The sequence below is a fragment of the Poecilia mexicana genome, unplaced genomic scaffold, assembly GCF_051168715.1.
Source record: "Poecilia mexicana isolate PSO_F unplaced genomic scaffold, ASM5116871v1 scaffold_14, whole genome shotgun sequence".
Lineage (NCBI taxonomy): Eukaryota > Metazoa > Chordata > Actinopteri > Cyprinodontiformes > Poeciliidae > Poecilia > Poecilia mexicana.
In genome coordinates this window covers 5,282,874-5,302,072 of record NW_028263383.1, presented here as the reverse complement: position 1 = coordinate 5,302,072, position 19,199 = coordinate 5,282,874, and the positions used below count along the sequence as shown (strand labels likewise).

Sequence of the window (19,199 nt, the reverse complement as noted above, 5' to 3'; positions counted from 1 at the left end):
GTTATTAATACTTTTTCAAGGCACTGTGTAACAAAAACCTCGCATGTAGAATTATCTCATTGGACATGAGCTATAAAACCAAGATTATGTCGGCACAGGATAAACTGAAAGATGTATCTTTAAAACAAACTACAAGAGCCAGAAGCGGATATGTGGTTGTTGTCAAACGGAGACATGAGCTATAAATACAGCTCCAGCTTGCTGTTACATAATTTTAAACTCACATAGCTTCCACATCCCGTGATATTCAGGAAGTGGGTCGAGATTAGGGACCTGGAATCCCTTGTACTGTACTACAGGCCCCCTGTGTTGGGAAACAAAGCACGGCCAAAGAATTATGGTTCGGTCTTTGTCTTTCATTTATAATTATTTTAGGATGTTTATTGGAGCTTTGCCTCAGTGACAAGGCTTACGTACCACCTATGCAAGGCAATAAAGGTGTCTGTAAAGCAGAAATGATGTCAGGATACACAGCGGTGGGAGATAATCCCATCAGAAGCGAGGACTTCGTTAAAAGGGCTTAGAGAGCGTCTGGTCCCTGCCAGCGGTGGTCCCCGTTTCATCCTTTGACGCTGAATCGCGCTTCTACGTCACCGCTGTCACGATGACGCAGTGAGCTGCACACTCTTAGTAAAAAAGGTAAGAGGAAAGCTCCTGTGACCACTGCGTGGACAGAGGTTATATTGATGTCTTGCATTTATGCTGTCATTTCTCAATAAAAAGTGTGTTTTATTAACAAGTAGGCTATTTTTTTTATTAAGAAATGGCTCAGAGCTAAGACAATTTAGTAATTCCAATTTACAGATCTTTTTATTCTCTTCTTCCTTTCTTTTTTCTTTCCTTGTTTGATTATTTGTTTCTTCTTTCTTTCTTTCTTTCTTTTTATTCCTCATGTATCTGTTTAGCAATTTCATATCCAACCGGAAAAAAAACAAACACATTTTAAATAAATGTCCAAAGCTTTAATTTGTGCAGCCATGTCATTTGTCACCTGTGGGCCGTGCGGGTGCACCGCAGATCATTCTCCGGGTGAACCATCGTTTTCAGTGTGCGTTCGTTTCCTCACGCAGCGCCCTTTTTTTTTTTTTTTTTGTCGGTGAACTGCGCGCCGCAGCAGCAGAGCAGCAGCAACGCCGCGCCGCGGCCCCGATCAGGAAGTGAATCTGAAGAAAATAAGCGACTGTGGAGGTAGAATGACATAGAGAGGGGGGGAGAGAGGTGGGAGAGAATCGAGCGGATAAATAAAGGCGACTATATAAACGGAGGGAGGAATCCGACCCTGTTTCTGGATCCGTTTGGGAGCGGCGCCTGTCTGGGATATAGCTCCACTGCACCGCTGAAATAACACAAAGATGCTCATAAAGGAATAGTAAGTAAAACAGCGTGTGCACGATGGAGTCTGTGCGTGCGTGTGCGTTTGCGTGACAGAGCGTTGATGCGGTTTCGCAGAGCTGCTGACATTGTGGCCAGCAGCCCGGGAGAGGAATTAGGAGAGCGCGTCCGGAGGGATGTCGACATCCAAAGGACTTTATGTCCACGATCAGATTCCTTCCATCACGCAGAGTCAACTGAGGGATAGAATAGTGTCGGCAGCTGATGCAACTGCAGCCGGTGCTTCCCTGTGCCCTTCACATCCTTCATCACAAGTTCTAGCTCTTAATTCTCTCTGTCAGTGTTGCTAAAATGACGGATGCTGGTGATGGGGCAGAAATGGCTGGCATAAGCCGCTCCGTGCCGTGCTCTGCCGCGCTGCGCCGTGCCCGCGCCGCTGTGGCCATGTTATTGATGCGCTCTGGTGAAGGTGAAACTAGCGATGGAGCATTCCGGCGTTTAGCTCTGGAGGAATGAAGAAGGTGTTGGATGGCCCGGGGTGGAGGGGATGCTTGGAGAGGATAAGGTGCGGGGTGGGCAGGTGTAGAGGAGGCGGCGTAAAGGGCAAATGGAGAGGTGTGTGTCAGATGTTGGGCCGAAGGGAAGCAGTGGCATATTAATCTGTGCCTGCTAAGAGGAAGGATATTTTTAATTCATTGTTTTGCATTGTTTTAACACAATGTTACCCCTCCACCCCTCACAAGGACTTTCTGTTCTTTATAGAAGAACGGATTGAGGCCTTTGCTCAGAATCAGAAGGGCAAGAAGGATGCAATGCTGGCAAAGTAGGATGTTACTGGAATTGAAATTAAAATACTCAGATATTAATACTGAAGACATCCAAAATTATATTTATGTTTTCATTACAGCAAATTCTTTTTGCAACTGAAGAAAATGTCACTCTGATAACCTTTATATAAAGGACCTTCTTCTAAATATTGTATTTAAAACACTATATTTTTTCCCGTTGCAACTTTGGCAAGGTCACAGCTACTTTCTGAACACCAAGCTACAAAAAAAAAATCCACTTCCAATAGGCTTACCATGCCTTGGAAAGTATTAAAGCTCTCTGAATCTTTTCACATTTTCTCCTTTCATAAGCAAAAAGTTTTTCATTCGGCTTTTTTGCGACATACCAAGACAAAGTTGTGCATAACTTTGATGGTTTAAGACTTTTTACAATTTTTAGTCAATAAAGGCTGCAATCTTTTCTCATTCTTTTTTGAATTATTGGTTAAGGTCAGTCTGAATTTTTACACTGATCCTCAACTGTATTTACGTCTGGACTTTGCCTGGGCCAATCTAACACGAATAAGCTTTTTTCTAAACCACTCCATTGTAGTTCTGACTGGATGCTTAAGGTCAGCGTGCTGCATGGATCACCACTTCAACTTCTAACAACGTTTCATCCAGTACTGCCCTGCAAATAGCTCCATTCGGGAAACAACTCTTTCCCGTTTCTCCTGAAAAGGCATTTCCACAGCATGAGGTTGCCACCACAAAGTGTCACAGTGGGGATGGTTTATTCAGGATGATAGTGTTCCGCCCCACACAGTTGTTTGTCTTCTTATGCATGAAGACAAACAAGTTTGACTTTGGCTTCACCTGACCAGATTAGCTTCTAACTCAAATTTTTTGTGCTTTCTATGTGGCAAAGTTCAGAAGTCATTTGTTTTTCACAATGACCTCTTGTCAGTCTTCTATAATACTGAGTATTTTTGTGATGTATCACAGGTAGTTGTCCTGGCAACAGATTTTCCCACCTGAGCTGTGGATCTCTGGAGCTCCTTCCGAGTTACCATGGGCAAAATGTTCACTCTGCAACTGACTACACATGCACACCAATAATTTCATCATCATTCTACTTCATGTAATGTTTTGACTTATGCTCCCTCACAAAATCCAAAGTAAGTCCATTGACGTTTGTGGGAAAATCCGAGGAAGTTCGGTGGGTGTGAACACTGCTCCGTGCGTTGGAGACTAATCACCTACAATCGTTGTATTGATTTCCTATCACATGTATTTAATCAATGAATGTCAGCAAAAAGCCGCAGATCAGAGTAGTGGCATGGCCAAAGATCTGAAGTGATTAGGGAGAGTCAGGCCCTCTGCAGTAAGCCTGGATATTAATTAAATTGGTTACGATTAAAGGCTAAAAGCTTCTACACGCTGTCAACACACAGGCAAGAGACTTGTGCATCCACTATAACAGGAAACCATCATGGAGGCCAGGAGTCAAGTCTTACAGGTGCTTTGTGACCTAGTGATCCTTACCTGACACTGACCAAGATCTCCTTTTATTTCCTTATTTCCCAGTAGGTTTTGGTGCTTATACAATAATAAATAATCCTCTTTGCAATATGTGAAGCAATAAAGCGAATTATGTAGAAGCTGAAAGAGGGAAGAGGATGAAAAGAGAAAGAGAAATAAGCTACAAGGACATATAAGATGAGCAATGCAGAAGGGGTGTTTGTTTCCTGAAGCCACAGAGAGACACATGATCCTTCAAGACCTTTGGACCAAGGAGACTTCCAAAGGCAGGAAATAAAAATCTTCAGTTCCTGTTTTTCATTTTAGAATTAAATTCTGAGTTTTGAAACAGATACTTTGCAAAAAGTGTTATATGAGGTGCATCTTTTAAGAAAGAGCAATAAAATATTTTTGCAATGAACAGTTGTAAACTGCAGCAGCATATGGCCTACTATTCAGTGAGTGCCTTTGTTGGACCCAGATTACATTAAGTGGCAGGTGGGTGTAGGATTATGGGAATTTTGGCATACTTCACATGCTCACAGAACAAAATCAACAAAGCTGCATACTGTATGCGTGCATACAGTAGTATGAGATGCAGACAGGTCAGAGAACAGAAGCAGAGCAGTGCGTTTTAACGGTGGAAGCATTGTGAATTGCAGGAACATAATCGGATGAGGTGTCTGAATTTGGAAATACGCTCAATGCAAATTCTGTTATAAATGAATCCATGTTTCATTGCTGTTAGATGTAAATATGTGGGCTACCATTCTAGACTAAGATCCCTCCCTTCAGCAGCCAAAGTGTGGTGGCTGCTGAAGTTAGTTACGTTTTCTAAACTGAACAGGAATTTATCTTAAAACTGTTTCAAAGAAGAACTTAATTCAGAGGGGGGTTTTTTGTTTTGGTTATCCCTTGTGTTGCGTTATAGAGTTTTCGTACTTTGTCTTGATTGTCTATTTTTGTAATAGCAATTGACATTTCTCCTTGAGATCTATAATGAACAGATGCATTTTTCTTAACTCTGTTTGGGTTAAAATTTTGACTAGAAAAATATGAAAAAATTTACAGAGAAAACCTTCAACATTTTGTGTAAAACTGTACCAGATCACCTTTTTGCCACATAAAATTCCGTAACAATAAAATAAATAAAAAACAAATAAATAAAAAAATAAAATAAAGCCAAAATGTTCAGTGTCAGTTAATACTAAATATTAAGTCTTGGGTATTAAAATAACAACAAATGAAGGACTAAGTCCAGCAGTGGGATTTTTAAACAGCAAACTTGACACAGATTGAGGAAACTTGTAATTATTTCTTGTAGTTTGTTGGCACATAAGAGTTTATTTAACAAAACTCCAGCCTTCTACTTAAATACTTTATTCAATAGACTCACTTGAAAGAAGTTGGGTGATAACCAGTAACACGTGTTACTGGTTATCAACTGGTTATCACCCAACTTCTTTCATCTTTTCCTACTAGGAAAAGATGAAAGAAAAAACAATTCATTGATGCCATGCACTGTGGGATTTATAGTTCTTATTCTATTTGTTCCCTGTAGTTCAGACCTTCATGGACGGAGGCATAAATTTTACCCCCAAAACAAAAACGTGTACCTTCTCACCGACATTTTTTTTTAAATATGTTCAGACCATGTAATGACCTGCCAGCTTGTCCAGGCTGTAATCAGCTTCTGTCATCAATGGCTGCAGAGATTTCCAACCCCACTGTGACCATGAACCTGCAGAAACATAAAATGGATGGACGGATTGTTTGACACAGTCTACTCTACTAACTACACATTGACAAACATAATTAAACTGTCATTATTTACATTTGTACAATTTTTTGCAAACTTAACATGCTGTCACACAGTTTTCTCTTTTGCCATAAACTAGCGCACCCTTAAAGTGTATTTTGTGAAACACCAAGTTTTGTCATGTCTGTGAAATATGTATATTATTTAAAGTCATTTAATGTCTTCCTATTAAAATCTTAATGGTAAACTAAATTAGTGATAAAAGAAAAAAGAATTATCGGAATATTGCAACAATATTCTATTTGTTGCAATAAACAATTTCAAAGCAGTATTGACAGCACAACATGCATAGAAAGGCAATGCTTGAGTATTTAGCATGTTAAGACCCATGTCTTCACACTATTAAATAGGGCTGTAGTGATACAATAATCTCACGATACGATATGATACACAATATTCTGCTCACGATACGATATATATTGCGCTATTCAGCAAACGATACAATTCAATACACTTTTGTGATTTTCTGAAAGATTTTAGAGGGTCAGAGTGATTTTAGAGACATTTTGTGACTGTTATAGACTTGGATTGAATTAATTTAACTGAAAACTGATTAAAAGCACCAACTACACAATACCTGGCTCTGGTTGGACATGGACACAGACTTAAAGTCGACAGCTGGACAAAATTAATCAAAGAAGTGGTGAGAAAACATGTTTCTTTTAATTGAAACAGTACAAACTGTAGCTTACATGCATTTGTAAAGTAAATAAAGTGCACCAAGTAACCTGCTCTGAATAGTTTGATACCTTTTTTAACCTTGACACTTAACATCTGAAGGAATCACTCTAAGCCTGATGACCTAATCACTCTCCCGGCGAAGCAAGCAGTGAGTGAGCAAGGTGACAGTTGGATGTTACAATACTTATGGATGAATATTGATTTTTTTCTAGGAAAGAAAATATCGATATATATCACAAAATCAATATTATTACACAGCCCTACTATTAAAATGTAAAGCATATATTCAATGGTGTGACAGGGGTTTTAATGCTTCTCAAAGTAAAATTATCCTGCATAAGTCACCTGTTTTAGTGGCAGTTGAAACTTTGACCATTTCAGATTTGCAAATATATCTTCCTTCCTGTTCCTTCTCAAAGAAATTCTGCACCCAACAATGTACTTTGTTTGCAGGTGTGTTATTCATCATTTGTGCATAAAACTTAATTTTTGCATATATATTTCTGTGCGAGGACATTTAGCTAAGAGCCACATCATCATTTTGTGGGTGATCTGTAACGTTTAGGATCATTTGTTAGCCAGCAGCCTTCTTCATGCTCTTGTAAACAAAGGCGGAACAGAGAATTACTGACAGTTTCAGGCGTATCGTAAAAAGCTAAAAAAAAAAGTAAGCAGCACATCAACAGCTTTGTTATTGACTTCTGCTAAATGAGGCCTGAAACATAAGCGTGAATATTACCTATTCATAAATCTAATTGAAACATTAAAATGCCTGTAAGATTCAGCTTCTTTTACCCTCATGTTGCTTCAGCAAGGAACATTCTCATTGTCTTTTGCAAAGCAGTGATCTGATTCATTTATCAATGTATTGCTTTTATTCAGTTTGGTTCTAAGATAGAACTATTGATTCCTCAGTTTCTGAGTTTTGGTAATGTTTTAGGTCGATAACTGTCATAAATTAATTTGTAGAGAAACAACACTTTAGGATTCAACTTCATGTTTCTCACAAGGCTAAACTTGCAATCTAGGCCAATCTGGGTTGCTGGTTTGACTAAAGCAGCTCAGTATGTGACCACATGGATATATCTGTTTTGTTGTTTTGCTCTCTTGTATGGTATTTATGTTTAGGAGAACTAGAATTTCAGAGTCCTTGTTTGAATAACTTCTTTTTTTTCTTGTAGTCGAGTGATTCTTCCCATCTCTGTGGAAGAGGTAAGTGCAGTTTAACACTCTTCAATATCTGTGTGTGAGTCAGCTGACTCCATCCATCCATACATCCGTCTATCCATCGACCGATTCACTTCCACTTTTAGGCCATGAGCTTAAACACAGTAATAATTCTGGAAATTTGAGACTGGACAAGTGTTGGACTTGTTGACGTGCAAAATGTATAGGAACCCTGAAAGCTGTTCTTTTAAATAGGACTTTTCAAAACAAACAGCTTATTATCATCCACCATTATTATTTCAACTGTAGTTTCCCCCTCTATTAAGTCCTTCATCGCAGATGAGTGATCTGAAACTACTTCCATGACATCACATGCTCACCCACCCATGTATGCTACTTTAAATTGAACACTTGATACACAGTATAAAAACAGTCATTTTAGGGAGGCAAAATATTCCAGTTTAATCTGAAAAACTGCTCACACACACTGTGGTCTCAAGCATGAGTGTGAATCACCAGTAAATGCTGCAGTGTGCCACATCACATCAACAACATGGGAACCTCTAAATCAGAGACCATTGATGCTGTCTTGTATTGTCATTAAATCTCGTTCCTTGTAATCTTTGTCATTATATTGCTGAGTATTTTTATTATCATGTGAAACTTACTAGAAGTATGCCACTAGCGATAGAAAAGCTTCGCTAATGTCTGATTGGTCTTCATAATATTGACTTTCATAATTTAGTCATGTCTGACACAAAATTTCAATTAAAATGCATCAGTCAGAAGAAGTAACTAATATAAAAATGTGCCAGAAACTAAATATTTAAGTCAGATATTTTTTTTCCAGTTATTAGAAAACAAAAAGATTTTTGTTATCTGCAACACACATAACCTTTAGCAAACACACATTTCAAGACTGTTTGTAAGATTGAATCAATCAAGATCTAATGAATGGTGTACCACTTACATTTTGCACACTTAAATGTGATAATATTTTTTACACACAACTGTATAAAGTCTTGCCTAACTAGGTCAGCAAGAACTGATCAACCTTTCAGATTCCAATTTTGTTTGTTCATTGCCTGTATATGTATGTTAATGAAAAGTAAAAACTCAATATCAGGAGGGAGAGAGTTTAGTTGTGGGCTCATTTATCTCAGCAAATAACAGCATATAATGTTAATTTGAGATTAGTAGAGGAAGTGATCAGTCTGTCCTCCAGCAGACTAAGTCTCTTAGAATGAGTCAGGAGTGGAAAAGAGCCAGGGAGAAACATCTTTTATTTGTAAGTGACATGGAAACTGTTGTCTTCTGTTATTTGCAACCAAGTGGAAAATGTTGCCAATTACCCAACCTCTTTATTCATTCTGCCATTAGTTCAATCTTTCAGTGTATGTCCACAGTTTGATTGAGTTTGAGAAAACTCAATAGAATTGCTCTGTGAAAAAAAGAAAACAGATATTATCCATTGAGTTCGAATTGCCTGTAATTAAAGGGATGGGTGAAAAGTTATTTTAATTCCTTCAACCTCACACCTTCTAACTAAAAGTATATAATCTATTACCATTTTCATCTTTTTCCAGCATTGACTCAATTGTGCTTACATAGTTTGAACTTTGCTGTTCAAAATGCTAGAAAAATGAAAACAAACATCTTAATTGTGAAAACAATAGAGTAAATGAGCCTTTATTGAGTCACTCCATGCTTGCTGTGTTGTAATTGTGCCAAGGCTCACATTTGTTGAGGTTATATGATGGATTAGAGCTAATTAAGAAAAAAAGGAAACCATTGTTTTCTGTTTTAAAATCGCTTGAACCCGAAGCCTTAAGATGGAGAAGGAGGTAAAATGAGGAGAACGAGAAAGGAGTTTGTGATATTTGCAACAATAGATTAAATGATTCAGAGCTCCATTAAATAAAAATAAGAGAGAAAACAAGGTATTAATTTTAAATATAACCTGCGATTATAGACTTTTGTTTTACTCGATTTTCATTAACAGTCCAATCCATTGTTCTGTGTTTCTCAGTACCAGGTGGGCCAGCTGTACTCTGTAGCTGAAGCCAGTAAGAATGAGACGGGCGGAGGCGAAGGAGTAGAGGTGCTAAAAAATGAACCCTATGAGAAGGATGGAGAGAAGGGCCAGTACACACACAAAATTTACCATTTGCAGAGGTAAGCATTTTCACAAGAGGTGTTCCAGAAAATGTGTCTTGTAGAGAGTCCACATATCACATTCACACAGGATGAATTTATAATTTTCTGTCTTCAGTCCATTCTCTTTTTTTTATAGCCACTCAGACCTTTTCCACATCTTTCAGTCACCAGGAACTCAATACTTTAGCTACACTATTTGAACCAGATAGTGTAGCAGTTTGGTCTTTATTTGACTCTAATGAAAAGTTTTTAAATATACTATGGTTAATAATATTGTTCCAGTTATTCAGATTACAGTACTACTGCCTATTATTAGTGTGTCAATGGTGGAGATATTAAAATTCTGATGACACAAACCAAAAGTATGTTAAATAAATAACAAAGCCAAACATTAAACACTTTGATTGTTGCGTGTCCATAGATCAGTTTTATATGATTGACCTTTTTGCAGTGACTCTTTTTTTTCTATTAATGATGGTGCAATTACACATTAACATAGTGCAATTGATACTATTGTACTAGTAATGCCATATAAAAGTAGTCATGTCTCTATAACTCGTTTGCATTTTGTTTAGTTTGTACCTGAAATTCCAATCCAGTGGACTAGAACAAAGTAGTGCACAAAAGTGAGAGTTTTTAATCTTCCTTACTGTAACTAATTTGAAAGATTTTGAATGTTATTTTATTCAGCTATAGAATCGCCATTCACATGTAGAAATGCTTTTTACCCCCAATTGTTGGGTAGAAATTAACTGAGGCTGAAACAGATTAAATGGAGACCACAGATCATACACTTTCAATTTTTGCCATTGATTCTCAATTGGACCTACGTCTGGACTTTGACTGGGCCATTCTAAGATGTTTCAATCTAAATAATCTGATTAAAGTTCTGGTTTTATGTCATCTTGCTGAAGGATTAACCTTTGCCCCAGTTTCAAGTCTAAAAGGTTTTCACCCTATCTTTACCCGTACTTAGCTCCATCCATGTTCCCGTCACTCTGTCCAGGTCAGTTGTCCTGGCTCAAAAAATGCCTTCCCACATCATGTTTAGGTCTAATTCTTCCATGTTTTCAGTGTCCCTTACATGGATTGTGGCCATTTAAACTTCTTTCAACAATGGCTATCTTCTTGCTACTTTCTCATCCCCAAATTGGTGATTTATGTTTGCTGGATGTCCAAAATTCTACCACCTTGGTATATCAAGGACAACAAAAGTCTTGCAGCTGGAATTATAGCAGTTAAACTCATGTTGTTTGTTTTCTATTCTATTGTAGTAAAGTGCCATCATTCGTCAGAATGTTGGCTCCATCTTCAGCTCTGAACATCCATGAGAAAGCCTGGAACGCATACCCTTATTGTCGTACAGGTATGTATAATTACACACTGTGGATGGGCACACACAACTATTTACAGACTAACATACTTTAGAGCTCTGCAAAACCCTGATTGCGTTTTTTTTCTAGTAAGTACAGTCATTTCGTCTAGACTTGATTGAAGATTTGAGCCTAATTTTTTTAATTATGATCTACTTTTGGATCAGACCCTGGACATTCCAAATCCCTTCTGGGAATAAGTTGTGAACAAGTTCCTGCAATGGAGCTAACCTCCCGGCTAAATTACTAATGCTAACAGTTTTGTTTACATGCCCAGTGCACATTTCGGTGTGACGTCTTTGTCAGCTAAAGGAAACAATGCAGATTTCTTTGTTGTTGTCTTCAAAAAGATGTATTTATGAACGTTTTAAATCGCTTCAGGTAAAAAAAAAGTGCTTTCATGCTCTAGATTCTTCTCTTCCTCTCTTCTTTCCTTGTGCCTTTGGGTCTCTGTCACTTTCAAGGAGTAGTTGAATAATTTACTACATGTCCTGTGAGAAGAGCCGCGCAATCACTTGAGCCGTTCAGGCAAAGATCCCGCCACCCGTACACACTGCCAGCTGCCAGACCGCCATCTGTCACACAAACACATTTAAAGGCACAAACCAACTCTGCATCTCAAACACTGCTCTCGTATCATTTTGAGATTGCCAGCTTGTGCAAATGCTAATAGCTTTCTCAGATATTGTTTGCTGTCGTTAATTGTGTCTTTCTCTGTGTGTTTGGGGCTGCACTCCCCCCCCCCTCCCCACCTGGCTCTGCAGTCATCACTGTGAGTATTTCCTTTGCTTGTGTTTGCTTTGAAGAATTCAGAAATCAACACATGCGACACACTAAGCTATGGTGCACAAGGAGAAGGTGCCTAACCTGAAAGCCGAGAAAGAAATGTGATCTTTTTAGTGAGTCTGTAACAGGGATAGCAATACACTGTGACTGTGTTTGTGTAGCTGGGTGTTAGTGAACGACAGCAAGATACCGATCCCTGTCAGCTGAACCTTTTATGGATTTTTACAAGGGATTCTTTCAAAGTGCTTTACTCCCTTCATTCTGGGTTGTCTGTGTTTTTCTTTGCAGAATGAGTATATGAAAGATAACTTCCTGATCAAGATTGAGACGTGGCACAAACCTGACATGGGACACCAGGAAAATGTTAGTGAATAAGATCATAAACTATGGGAGTGTATTTTCATGTCTGAACAAAATTATGAATTCAGGTATGAAAGAGAGAACTTTAATAAATTGTCAACACAAATCACGTTTCGTCACACTACATAAAAGCCTGTTTAAATGGGATGTTTTTATGATAGAGCCACACAAAGTGCATAATTGTATAGTGGAAGAAAAACGATACATGTTTTTCAAAATGTCTTAGTTTTTGTTATTTAATAAAATCAAATACTGTTAAGTGTGGCGTTACATCGGCTTGCATTGTGTACAATTATTTTCACAGAAATAAGAACTACAGATCTTTCTGGAGTATGTTTAGCAATGTGGGTTTTTTTTTTGTTTGACAGTTCTTCGCAGGGTAATATATCATGCATGTTACAATTGTTAGATTTTTATTAATAACAAAAATTCGAAGCCATTTATCACTTTCCTCCTACACCACATCTATTTATTTTATGCTGGTCTATTACTTACAATCATAAGGGCCATGAAGTTTATTATTTTAAAATGTTGATCACAAACATGATTTTTATCAACTCTTTCATTTCTGTGTCATTTTACATGGTAAACATTTATTGAATTGTATTTTTTCTTGAGCTTAGGCTTATAACTATGACATTAGGAACACGTTGCATAAAAATTCTGCATGTAATTTAAATTTGTAGACAATTTTTTTCTGATTTTGCCCTGTGGTTGTGTTTTAGGTACATGGTTTGGATGCAGAAACCTGGAAAAAGGTGGATGTAGTCTATATTGATATTGCAGACAGAAGCCAGGTGGAGCCAAAGGTAAATCAGTCAGCCCATTTTTACTGCTGGAATTATGAATACAGATGTTGTTTGTATTGTTACATGGCCCCACATACATCTTGTCTGTATCAGGACTACAAACCAGAGGAGGATCCCTGCAAGTTCAAGTCAGCAAAGACAGGACGAGGTCCTCTAGGACCAGACTGGAAGGTAAACAATACCAACATTTTCATCTTAACAATAAATGTTACATTTTGTATTATGAATTACCTCCTGTTAATATATTATAAATTCTGGTGTCAAAAAATAGATTCATAGAGGTTTCATTACAGGGTTTTGGAATGTTTTTTTGTTGTTACTCTCTGCGGTGGCTTTCCTAGCATTTGGTTTTTACATGTTGTGAAACAGCTGAAGATTAATCCTGCACAAAGCCCTTGTAAATCTTTCAAGGTGGAAGGGTACTTTCATGTTTTTGTCAACTTTTTGTTCTAAAAGATATTAGCAACTTAACCTAAAAAGATACATTTTCCTATGTTTCGTGTACTGTTCCTTAATACTTTAATTTGGTGTTGGACCATGTCTCATTGTTAGCGTCCATAAAACACACATGCGACCTCGTCTCTGTTAATTTGCCAAATGAAAAAAAATCTCCCTCCCACTGGCATGTGTTGTCCAGCAGCTATGACGTCTAGTGAGCGTTCTCTAAGCTAACATTTTGTCCTGAGGGGATCAGACACAAGAAGAAGACACACATTTCTGTAATAGTTACCACCTGCACCTTTAATTTCCAACTTCCCAAAGCATAATTTCAGCTTTGAATGTCCATGTCGTATTTCTGTCTTGGAACATAGAAAACATGACTTCCATGTATAAATAAAATGCACCAATTGCTCCCAAAAGCTGCATAAAATTGTTACTCTGACTCTTTCTCGTCAACTTGGGAACAGTATGAGAACATGTTTTTGTGCTTTTGAAACAATAACCTTTAAAGCCTTCTTGTACCCTAATGCATAAACAGCCGATAATCAGCCCCTCAGTCGAAATAGCTGTGGTAATTATATTAGGCTTTGTTTCATTTCTACTACAGATCTATAAGCAGTTGATTTAAACATTAAATCTGAGTCCAAAAGTGTATCAGTAGGTCTCCGTTGCCTATGACAACCCTAATGCTAGTGTTTCTGTTTACATGCAGAAGGAGCTTCCTAACAAGAAAGACTGCCCACACATGTGTGCCTACAAACTGGTCACTGTCAAATTCAAGTGGTGGGGTCTGCAGAATAAAGTGGAGAACTTTATCCAAAAGGTTTGTTGACTGTTGTTGTTTGTTCTTGCATTGTTATGCTTTTCAACTTTTGTACAAGATAGTGGTCGAGTCAGGGAATAAAATACATTTCTTACTGAATTTCCAGATCTTATTTTTGTTTAATGTGCTAAGAATAGCTGGCAGTACAGCAGCTTGAAGTGTGGTAATAAAGCATAAATAATTATGATAATGCTACTAATATCCATTCCTAAGGAAATAAGCATCTATTATCCTTGGGCCACAATAAGCTATTTGATTTTTTCCGTTGTTGTCTTACAGCAAGAGAAGCGCTTGTTCACAAATTTCCACCGCCAACTGTTTTGCTGGATTGATAAGTGGATTGAACTGAACATGGACGATATTCGTCGCATGGAGGAGGAGACTCGTAGGGAGCTAGATGAAGTAAGCCAAAAGAAATACCACACACTCCCAAATCTCTTACACTTATATAAAACTTGTTCCTTATAACCCAGGATGTTAAATTATCTTCAGTTAAAACCCACTGGACTGACATTTCAGATGCAGGATGACCTGAGAATTTGGGGCCAGGTTCTGATTATCAGTTTTTTAAGTTCCAATCTGCTAATGGCGATTTTTGTAAATTCATATTTCACAAAGACGTAGTTAAAAAGATTGTTCTACTCTACTTTAAATATTACAACTTCTTAGATTTAAAGCACAACATTTTTCAAAACGTCTTAACTTTATTAAAATTAAGTTTCTAAGAAACCCTGAGAGCAAAGGAGCCTTCCTGTTATCTGCTGAGGTTTCTCTCTATTCAAAGGTAGCAGCTTCCTCTAAAAATTTCTCACACTTTTTGGTGCTTCACCTCACTTCATTTTTAAACACCTTTACAATAGCACTTATGATACAACCCCATTGCAGTTGAACACAGGTTGTGATTAGTCTGACATCTATCATCCAATACCCTTCATTCAATGATTTCTCAGTGTATCTCTAATGAGGATGTTGTTGTATATTCTTGTCAGATGAGAGTCAAAGATCCTGTGAAAGGAATGGTGGCTCTAGAGGACTGAGACTTTGTTGGACATAAATGCTGCCGCTCATCAGGTAAACCAGAGTTGCAATGGAAACAGATGTGTAGTTATGTCTGTCAGCATGTCTACACGTTAGCTTTGTTTCTTCATGGTTCAAACTTTGCTTTTGTTTTTTTCTCTCTCACTCATGTCTCCCTTTCCCACCAGATTAGACCTGAAACCAGCGGATTCACTCCTCCTTTTGTCTCAACTGATACGTCTGACTGGACGGCCCAAATCCTACTTTCCGCAGTACATTTTGGTCTTCTCGGACCTGGACCCAGTGCACTCCCAGTTTTTAGCTGATCTCCTCTACATCGTCTGTCCTTCCTTGAGTCCTTCTTGTCTTATTTTGTTTCGTTGTTTTTACTCATTTGCTGTTTCCATCTAGCTTAAACTTTTTAAAGCCTCCAGTAGCACCGTTACTGATATTGTGAGTTACTCCGATCTTTTTCTCTCAATTTTTGTTCTAAACTGCAGAGAACAGTGAGGACACTGTTGTTCATTTCTACAACTAAGGACATATTTTAGACAAAATGTCACAGTGGCGCATCAGTAGAGTGTAATGCAGTCTGCTGTGTACTTCTAACCAGCCAGTAAGGTTTTATCCCCAGTACCTGCCTTCCGACTTCAAGGCGTTTGTCAGTTTTTCTGCTGCTTTGTCAGTTTGTGTGTCTGTGTGTGTACATGCTTCTGTTGTGTGCCGGTGTGTGTTGATAGGTCATCAAAGTTTCCAGCCAGGTTTTTCTTCAAACATTGTTTCAAGAGCTCTGGATGAACATGCAGTAATATGAAGATTATGTCTAACTCTATGAATATTTAGATAGAAATAGTCTAAAAAGATGCACACAAAATATTAATCACAGTTGCTACAGTAAATGAAAACAGCCATAAATGATTTGAGGACTGTCGCTTTTGGGTTTTTTTTTCTTGACGTGTCATTTCCAGTGGATAAATGGTCTTATCCAGCAAAAGCAATAACTATCATGATGTGTTGGTCTCCTTTTTTATCATCACAAATCTGTTTTAGTCCTTAGTTTGTTTCTGTTGTGAGGTCAGTTTTAGGAAAGCAGAGCCTGAACTGAATGTCATTAGTTTAACAGAAGTGCTGGTTTTAAGTGTCAGTCTTTCCATAGAGTGTTATCTTGTTATTTATTTCACTGTTCTTACTCATTTTCTCTGGTATTGTGCTTAGGACGGAATGAGTAACGATTAGTGGTGTGACAGTTTGCAGAGAGCTGATGAACGACTGGGTGAAGAAGTGAGGAACAGCTCACTCGGCATTATTGTTCTCTGTTTTTATCGTCTCTTTTGTCCTATGTTATTGTTCTTTTTCTTATTTTATAGATTTCATACACTTTTATTATTCCGTGTACTTTAACTGGAGAGTGTGCAAGGGAGCACATATAGGAGCCAATCAATTACATTGATGCTTAGATTGATTATATTTGGATCGCTACAAAAAACTGCCACAAAATTAAAAAATAAAAATCCATGCGTATGTTATTGTTGTTGCTATAGCAGATGTTTGATTCAATAAACTTACATAATGGTATAGATTTTAATCAATTTCAATCTTTTTGGAGACAATAAATACAAAATTATATTTATTTTTGGAACTTTAGGTCCAACAATTTCAAAGGCTTAATTCTGGACACATATGTGGAGTCTATATAAATATTTATTTGCAATAATAAAAAATTCAGTGGAAGGGCTTCCGATTGGCCTTCATTAGACATAAACCACATGAAGTACAGTCATAGTTTTATTATTTAAAAAAAAAAAACAGGTTTAATTTGACATTTTACAAAGTTCTACTGATCCCTCTGTTGTTAGAAATTGTGCTTACGGGAATGCTTGTTTGGAGCAAGGATGAGTCATCATCACATCATCACAGATTTAATTTTAATCCTAAATTAGGTTTAGGCCAGTTTATTAGGTCTAGACAAATTCAGTCATTTCTTAGTTTTGTTGTGTTTCACAGTAAACCCTGAAACTGAACTGATCATTTAAATAATTTAACAAACAATATGAGTTAAAATCATTAGAACAATTATTATTATCTATACTTTTTAGAATCTTCTTTCATTATGTTAGAAGTCTTTTTTTTTTCACAGCGCTGTAATTCAATAGGCCTACCAGGGGTCAAAAGTGACACAATCCAATGAACTAATAAGTTGATGAATAATTATCTATATCAGTTAGACTTTAAATAAAATGTTAATAAATATATTCAATATATATACATATGTTATTTTGTTTTGTATTTATATAATTATTTATTAAACAAATGTATTTTAAAAAACTAGTGAAAATCAACAGTTATATGTTGAATAAATCATGTACTCACAAGTCACACAGCTCAATTACAGACCAATCATCTGTAAGTGCCATCTGCAGGGCAGTTAGCCCCGCCCACTTACCTTCTTGATGACATGCAATATGGGATTAAATACTGACACATTCAAGCATCCATTTAACATATTGAATGGACAACTTAAGTAATTATTTCCAAATTTAACAACATATTTGATTATTTGTTTAGCTTATTTTCAATAAAGTATTTTGTGTTAAATTAATGGATTTTATTTCATTTAAATCACATGTACATATGTTTGTTTAACATCTCTTTTATGCATTGACTTGTGGCACTTTTGGCCCTCAACAGCCAAATTGCTTCCCACTGTCTTTTACCTCCTCTGAAGAGAACATGGATGTCCCACCCCTCCACGTCTGTGTCCATCATCCCTCTCTGTTTGGGTTTGTCAACTGGGTCATGGAGATTTGTGGATGTACTGTGTGTACTGACTTTGTAAATAGTAAATAAATTAATGTAGATGAACACATATATATAGATGAGACTGTCCTGCCAAGTGTGCACAACACCCTCTCAGACACTCCTGATCCATTATTCAAAAACCTCACAGACTCCTACAGAAACATTTGAGTGTGAAAATGTAGAGTTATAATAGCTAAAATTTAGGGCAGGTAAGAAATTGTGAAGAACACTATGAAATGTATTTATTTAGGAAAACAAATTTTACATATAAAAAAATTTAGTAGCAGCTAGGAGCTGAGCTTTGCCATTTGTATTCGGAGAACATTTGAAGTGAAGCAAGCACCCCGTTCACTGTACCCTCAGAGGGGACGTCCTCTCACTGGCAGGACAGTGTATAAATATATATTTTTGTTCTGAATGTTGTAGTACCTCTGTTGTCAGTCTCTGGATTACGCTCTCTTCTCTCACTGAAAAGGTAGACGTTACTGTAGCTTGGGTCAGTGCATTCATCCACATCATGGCAAAGTCATCGAAGTGGATCCCCGATGCATGTTGGATTGTAGCGCTCCCGTCGTTAGACGTGAAGGGTGATTATCCTACATGGCCTTCAACGGAAGCACAGAAGAACCCTGATAAGGAATGTGGTTTCCAAGCAGATGCTGAGAGAAGGGTGATTTTAAGAGCTCAAAGACACAAAAGTTATGAGAGAACATATTTTAACAGAGACAATCTAATATATCTCTTTTTAGATTCCTTGATTTTTAATTGGAGTATGAAGAAACCAAATGATTCCATAATCTTGAACTGTTTTTAAATCTCTCTGTCTCTCTTTTTCTCTCACTCCTGTTACCTTGTCTCCTATTTTTTTTTCTTTTATTGTGAATTTGTGCCTTTTTGTCATCTTATTCTCTAATAACACTACTGTACATCAGAGACATAACGAAATGAATAAAGACTCAAAGTGACTATACAAATTTAGAGCATGATGTGGATTACTTTGTCCTGAAGCATTGTTAGAGTTTCTGTGGTGTCAGACTCATAACAAAATCAATGTATTGTAATAAACCCCATGGGTTACGAACGGAAAGTTCTTTACAGTATTCACATTGTCAAATGTTATGTTGAAAGACCTAAAAGTGAAATAACTATTCAATAAGGTCATGGGAAACAAGTGAGGTAGATCAATCTAAGATTTGTGTTTGCAATGTGACAAAATGTAAAAACGGTTCAAGGGACATGAATACTTTTGTAGGCCAGACTGAAGTTGACATTACAATTATTACCTAACTCAGTCTTCCTTTCAAGAACATAAAGTTACTGGCATCAGATACAACAGACATATTAAGT

The 19,199-nt window shown here is 37.2% G+C and overlaps 1 protein-coding gene across 1 annotated transcript; it reads left to right on the top strand.

The window, feature by feature from the left end:
- The first annotated feature begins 173 nt into the window (after window positions 1-173).
- pitpnab (phosphatidylinositol transfer protein, alpha b) lies at window positions 174-18,826 on the top strand. Its single transcript, XM_015010848.2, has 12 exons — window positions 174-1,369; window positions 7,302-7,332; window positions 9,317-9,462; window positions 10,719-10,810; window positions 11,582-11,589; window positions 11,892-11,966; window positions 12,689-12,772; window positions 12,866-12,943; window positions 13,926-14,036; window positions 14,316-14,438; window positions 15,026-15,107; window positions 15,242-18,826. The coding sequence occupies exons 1-11, from the start codon at window positions 1,353-1,355 to the stop codon at window positions 15,071-15,073; spliced, it is 813 nt and encodes a 270-aa protein (XP_014866334.1). The 5' UTR covers window positions 174-1,352; the 3' UTR covers window positions 15,074-15,107; window positions 15,242-18,826.
- The last annotated feature ends 373 nt before the right edge of the window (window positions 18,827-19,199 follow it).

Bases quoted from the DNA above. Each gene is read 5' to 3' on its own strand.
- pitpnab (XM_015010848.2), top strand. The intron at 9,463-10,718 runs GTAAGCATTTTC...ATTCTATTGTAG, and splicing joins AAAATTTACCATTTGCAGAG to TAAAGTGCCATCATTCGTCA. The intron at 12,944-13,925 runs GTAAACAATACC...GTTTACATGCAG, and splicing joins CTCTAGGACCAGACTGGAAG to AAGGAGCTTCCTAACAAGAA.